This window comes from Pygoscelis adeliae, unplaced genomic scaffold (genome assembly GCF_000699105.1).
Source record: "Pygoscelis adeliae isolate BGI_AS28 unplaced genomic scaffold, ASM69910v1 Scaffold166, whole genome shotgun sequence".
Taxonomy (NCBI): domain Eukaryota; kingdom Metazoa; phylum Chordata; class Aves; order Sphenisciformes; family Spheniscidae; genus Pygoscelis; species Pygoscelis adeliae.
In genome coordinates, this window is record NW_008825156.1 from 2,820,135 (window position 1) to 2,826,927 (window position 6,793).

The 6,793-nt window shown below is 41.1% G+C and overlaps 1 protein-coding gene across 1 annotated transcript in view; it reads left to right on the forward strand.

The window, feature by feature from the left end:
• Positions 1-3,062: 3,062 nt before the first annotated feature.
• IGSF22 (immunoglobulin superfamily, member 22) overlaps positions 3,063-6,793 on the forward strand; it is a 26,821-nt gene continuing 23,090 nt past the window's right edge. The window contains 1 exon segment of the mRNA XM_009328603.1: positions 3,063-3,147. Coding sequence (XP_009326878.1) covers positions 3,063-3,147 — 85 coding nt within the window.

The following is a 6,793-nucleotide window of genomic DNA, read 5'->3' on the forward strand; positions in this document are numbered from 1 at the left end:
TTACCATAAAAAGAATTAGTCAAACTTGTCCAATTCTGTCTTCTGTAACTGAAACTAAAATTACCATTCACTTGCACCAAGTCTTTGTTGTGTGTACTTCAGTGGTACTGATAAGTCTTTTCTTGAGATCTGGTTTGCCTTGTAAATGTGCGCTGATTCTGTTAATAGCAGCCATAGTAAATACAGTGTGATAGCCACACTGTATGTGATGAGTGAAGTTAATCTCTCAGAGTACCCATGGGTTGATTCATCATGTATCTGTGCTCCTAAGCACAGAGGGTTGTCTGCGTTATCATTTTGTTTTCTTTCTTGCCCACAGTCAAGGTATGGACAAGTTGAGTCGTGGTGATGGGGAGTAACAGACAATGTCACATCTTTCAAGTCAACCTTTTGGGCGCTGGAAGTCGGTTCCGGTCTCATCAAGAAACAGGAAATCTTGTAATTTGGCGAGGCTTCCCAAAGCTCATCGCTTACTACTAAGGGCAATTTTTCTAACAGAGTACTTGCTCTCCTGACTGAAGGATAACAAAAGGTAATAGCCCAGCAGTTTAGAAAAAAATCTGTTTCTTACCAGCCATTTCTGCTCCTTAGCTGGCACAAGCTACTGGATCGTAAACCTGTAACATTTTCATGTTCAGAAAAATCTGTGGCCAAGGATGAAAATTTTGGTCAGGTAAAAGAAATATAAGTAAAGGGAATTCCATTTGTAAGGTGAAATGAGGAACTGTTAAAATGGTGGGTTGGCCTTTAAACCATGTCACTGTGAGCTTTGTAGGATTTGAAAATCCAAATAAATTCAAAGGTATGCAGAGTTGTGCAGTGGAGGAGGTGAGTAAAGCAACATGCTATATGCCTTCTGATTTTAGCACTTGGTGCTACTGATGTGGTTTTGCCCCATAATGAATGAGGGCAAAATATGCTCTTTTCTAGGGCTTTTGGGATTATAGAGTAACATCTCGTCTCTTCCTAACCAGCCCCAATCATTGCTGTCACCAACGACCATTGGTATGCAAGAGTGAAAGGGTGAGAACAGAACAGTGAGAGAGGGTGGTAAGGGGGGGAGAACACCTTTGGGTAGACCAGGCAAAAGCAAGAGTGATCTCTTTCTCTTGGCTTCTTGGTTTGTAGGAAATACCTTTAAAATTGTGTCTCTGTGAGAAAATTTCTGAGCAGAAGTGAAAAGACATAACAGGGTGTAGAGATGCATGATATCCCTGTATAATTTTAGGTGGTATATGGACATGCATAGTCTAGGATAGAGACTCTTCACTTGTCTTCTGTGCATAAGGAGTCAGAGAACATTTGACTCTTGTACAGGCAGGCTGGAGACAAAGGCCAGCTAAGCAAGGAGACCATGGTATATATATTCTGATAAGGAAAAGGATCTCCTTGGGAGGATGCCCAAAACAGAGCACTTCTGGCATAGCTATAATTTCTGCTGGCAACAAAGCAAAGTCTCAAGGTCATATGGTCTTAACATTGTCTTCCCTGTGGACTGTATCTTCTAGGTTGCAGTGCATAATTACAGCTTTATCATTTGTGCCCCCAAATCCTGGAAAGGCTTGTGTTTTGGATTGATTTCCTTCTGCCCCAAGATCCTTCAGCAGCACGCAACTGCGTCAGAGACTACCATTCCTTACTGTATCTGTCTTGCCAAGGAACACTTTTTAAAACTAGGGAGCTACAATTTCTAGATGACTAGTACTTATCCCTCAAAGACTAGAATTGAATAGTCCCTTTTCCCCAAACTGCCTTCCATACTGGGACCAAGTCTTGGCATAGCTGTAGGCAGCAGAGTCCCCACTGGAAACAGGCTATATGGTGACAGAATTTTTTCCTGTAGTATGGTCATATGGCCTCCCTACATGATGCACACCAAGCTGACAAAGGGTGGGCTGCATCTGTGCAGTGGGGTTTGCCTTCTGCTGAGGGGGAAGTGAGTATTTTTGTTCTTCTCAAAGGCCAGTGCGTGGTCCACCTGCTATTGCAAGACTATAGGTATTGCCCCTGCATCAGCCATTGCCTTTGATTAGAAATATTTTGTCTTGCTTTGATTATCTTGGCTTAAAGCAACCTCCTTACTGGTTCTGTCTTGACACTGCAGTGAGAACAATGACACGGTCCCCAGTCACATCCACTGAGAGTAGGGTGCACACAGGCCCTTGTAGCATTCACATATCCCACTGTATGTGATATACTTAGGAGAGCTGAGGAGGTCCTTGATTAGGGAAAAGTGCAGTGAAATAGTCTAAATGAATAAGCTGGAATAATCCAAGCTGGTAGTAGAGTTTCTGTTGATTTTCCTGGTGTAAAACAGACCTTTTGCTATTAACCACAGAAAAGTATCTCAGTTTCAGTGAGGTGTTTGCATGGAGCTGTTAGAAATAAGTATTCAGGGCCAGCTCTTTACTGGTCAGTCTGGCTGGAAAAAAAATACAGTTTTACCTGAACTGAAGAACTAGTTCTTATAAAAACAAATTAAATGGGTTCATTCTGATAGAAAAAAGCAGCTCTTTGGAGCCTCCTGAAATTAACAGTTTAAAGGAGGAGGATTTGTCTAGACACAGGGCATGAGCAGCACTCAGGAGCTTAGTACAGCTTGTGCAGAAGAAAATAAGTCCTAATGGGCCTTTTGATACATCCGGTTTTGATACCTTTCTTGAATGACATCTAACATCAAAGCACCTTGCAGCACCCCTGTGCAGCAAGGCAGCCCAATTTTCCCATTGTGTAGATGACAAGACAGGTACAGAAAGAGCAAATTACTTGCCCAAAATCCCACAGAAGGACTGGAAGGAAGCAAGGAATTGATCAGCAGTCTCCTACGGACAGCTAGCACTCTTCCTGCTGCACAAACCTTCCTTTCCCAAGAGTTTTAACTGACTGGGGCAATTCTCTGTGTAACTTTATGTTTCAGGGCTTCTTGCTGTATCCACCCTTTCCCACGCCTGGTAAATAAATCCTTCATATACTACCTCTCTGTTCTGCTTGATTAATGTATTTTTTGCCCAACCGAAGAAGTTGTTTCTAGGAAGTCTTCTGCCTTATTGGAGTCTTTTAACATGGTGATATGCTCCTTGGAGATCCTTGCTGGAGAAAGCATTCCTGAATTTGTGGAAAAACCTTGTCTGCTGGCAACACCTGAGGGTGAGTAACAACAATTTCTGGTGAAAGACAGTTCTTTACCTAGTACATGCCAACAACTGACTGCATTTTCAGGTGTTCTTGGGTATATTCACCCACCTCATGCAAGTAAATATGGTCTGTCATCTTCTACAGCTGGAAGAGTGGTAAACAAAAACGGGTGCAAACTGCAGTTACCTATGCCCATCCTCACTATTTTTAGAGATTTGTCGTGGATCAGTCAAAATCAGTGGAAAAGCTGCTGTTCATTTTAGCTGCTGGAAACCTGTCCATATCGATTTAAATACAGCAGTTCTTGTTTATGCAGAACTCATGATCGAATGATTTGGCTGGGGCTGGAAGAATGTGACCTTTAATGCATAAGTAAATAAGCCTTTCCATCATGTATAATTTCTCCCATGTGACAGATCTGTGACTGTCTAAAGTGACAGAAAAATCATATGAGTCTTTATAATATATCACAGAAAAATCACAAATCATTCCTGTCAGTGTGCAGAGCACTGCTACTGAAAAAATTTCATTCCCAGGGTGGTAGCTGTGATGGATGTAAAGTTGTAATAAGTACAGTAAGTAAAGTAAAGCAAGGTTAATCTAATCTCCTCCATAAAGCAGACAGGAAAAGAAACCATGCATTTAAAATAAACCCAAACAGAGAAGGTAGGTAACAGGCCCCTGTTCCATTTCACTCATTCATTCATTAATTCCCATGTTTCTTTTTTAATTTTAGGAGACAAAGCAATATTCTGAGCTAAAGTTAAAAGTAAACCCAAGTCTAATGCAACATGGAAAAGAGAGAGTGGGTATCAACAGAAGAAGGATCCAGAATGTTTTTGACGGTATTTTTAAGAAGTATGTGCTAAGGTAGCACACCTTTTTTTCTTGCCATTAGCTCATTCTTTTTTTTATTTCCACAGTGAAAAACTGTAAAAAAGAAAAGCTTAAGCACTATAGTGTTCCTCAGCAGCAATAAAAATGTCCCGTTTTGCAGTCGGCCTACTGCAATACTACTACTTTCAAATACCGTTGTGTGCTTATAGGGCAGTGTTTCCAATCAACAGAAAAAGAGCATCAGAGCAGGAACCGTTATTTTTGTTACTTGGTTTTGTGTTTAGCATAGTGAGGCCCTAATGCCTCTTGTGTGCCGTTCAGGCAAAACCAACGCTAAATCTTAATAATTCATAATATTCAAGACATATGTCCGAGTTCAGCCCTGTTTAATTTGTAATGTCCCATGGCTGCAAAAGTTCTGCCCTTCTTCTGTTCTTTTCCTTACTTTCCTTGCTCTGTCCCTTTCTCTCCTCTCTCCTTAATTCTTAGTTCACTCTAATTTACCTCTTCTCTCAGGCAGTCCTTTGTTTACAAGTCTACGAGCCAGGGCAAGTCAAACTCTCTTTCTTTTCCTACAGTACTCCAGGGTATAAGTCCAACAGCTTCCATTCACCCTCCTTTGGTCTCTGTATTGCTTACGCAGTTCAGGGGTGATACTCACTTTCAGTGCAGAGCACCAGAATAAAAGGATGTCTCTGAGAAGAAATGTGGCTTCATTTTGCTGCCTTAGGCGAAGAATGGATCTGATCCAAAACACATCACTGTCAGTGGGAAGACTTCTGTCTATTTCTGGGGCGTTGGGAAGATTGTGAGGGGTCTTTAGGGAGGAGGGAGCATTGAATTTGGCCTCAAAATTTCTGCCCTCAGAGATTCTGGATTTTCAACAGGTCAATTCTGTTAATGATTAAAAAAATACTGATTTAAACACAAATAAAAAGAGGAATTCACTAATACATTTGCCATATCTGCCTCTCACCACCCCAACCTATGTGGAGCTTTTGCTTATTGCTTTCTCTATGTTTTTTTTCTTTCCAAACTGAATGCTTCTCCTGAGATGATACAGATAACTACAAGTGTGTAGTGTCCAATACCCACACCGATGCCATCTACACAGTATCCTTGATCATGACTCAAGTTAAGCTCGAGAGATCTGCCTTGGCTAGTGACTAGACCAGTTACTAACTTGGCTTGGAAGAATTTTTAAGTTAGACAAAATGGAGAGTCTTTGCAGGGCAGATTTGCTGCAGGTAGAGTGGGGTGAAGCAGGATGAAAGAATCTATCCCCTGCTGGCCTTAAACTGAGCAGTGTGTCCGCTGCACAAAAAGAACGTGTTTTCAAAGGTGCAAGCATTGTGCTTATTATGAGGAAGAGCCTTTGTGTTCCCTGTATTCCCTGAGAAAATAATGATATGAAGCATATGGGTATGAAATATATCCTGTGCATCACCAATGTGAATGGGAAAGACCTAGGCACCTACAGTCTTCTTGTGGCTCTGTTATGCTGAGAGTGATAGGTAACCTTTGTTCTTGGATACATGAGGTTCTGTGTACAATGTCAACATCTGCAGACAAAAATTCGAGGGTCAAAATTGGTAGGCCAAACTGTGACCTACTTTGTTTTCTTATATGTCTTTGCAACTTTCATGATTCACTGGTCTTTTTAGGCTCAAACAGAAATCTAACATTGTACAAGCCATAAACCAACCCACAATTACCAGAATGCCCATGTGAAAACACCTTTCATGAGAGCAGGTTTCAGTTTGAAGCATAGTTATTACACATAATAAGCCAAATTCTCCACTGACGCCAGTGCGGCAGGGGTGTGAGTCACTACTGAATTTGGACCTGTTTTAGTGGAAAAGATGGGAATGACAAAATGCACCTTGGCACTGTCCTTTTAGTGGAAGTGAACTTTGCTCAAACAATGTTAGAGGACTTGGGAGTGAGTGGATGGGCCTGGACATAATGGCAATGATATTTTCATCTGCATATGCTTCCTACAACCAGCCAAATGTGTGCCTGCTGTTTGAAAGAAAACCAACCACATTATATACAGCAAACTTGCTTTAAATCAATGCTAAGTAAAAGTAATGCTGCCCACCTGCCTTACCTTTTATCGCAGTAGGACCATCTCTTAAAGATAAGCTTTGCCATAAGTACCATTCTTTAAGTATAATACTTATCTTTTTGATAAAGCCCTTAGCAGGGCTTGGGCACAGGCTATTTGGTAGTGTGGTAGATTACGTTACTTAAGCCAAATAGTAATCCTGTGCCAGGCACTGCAGCACTCTTGACAGATAATGCAGGAAGATGTCAGTCCTCCTTCAGCTTGCCAGATGGTTCCAGGTATGCTTTTAGATGTCATCTGCAGTTGCGTGAAGCCATTTACTTTACAATGACCTACAGTAAAGGAGAGAAAAAAAAGCAGAGCTAAGACAAGAACTGAACAGAAAAGTAGTGTGTCTGTTGTTAATCAGCTTTGTAGGATTACATGCAACGTTTACTGAACATTAATGAACTGTAGTTAGCTTAATTTCCACTGAAGTTGAAGGAATGAATTGATCTTTCTGCTACCACTCAAGAAAGAAATCAAATGACTTCACTGAAGTCTATCTATTTGGTGTAGGAAAACTGAGATCGGGAACTAAGCATAACAGAATGAATATTTGTCTTTTTGGTATTTTAACAGGTGAGCCCCTAACTCCTGACAGAACTGAAACCACTGAAAGTGCCTGAAAGACAGACAGCAGTGTTTGAAATCTGCCTGCCAAAGAAAGTGCAAAACTTCACCTTAACGCTCAATGGGAAACAGTTGAAGTGG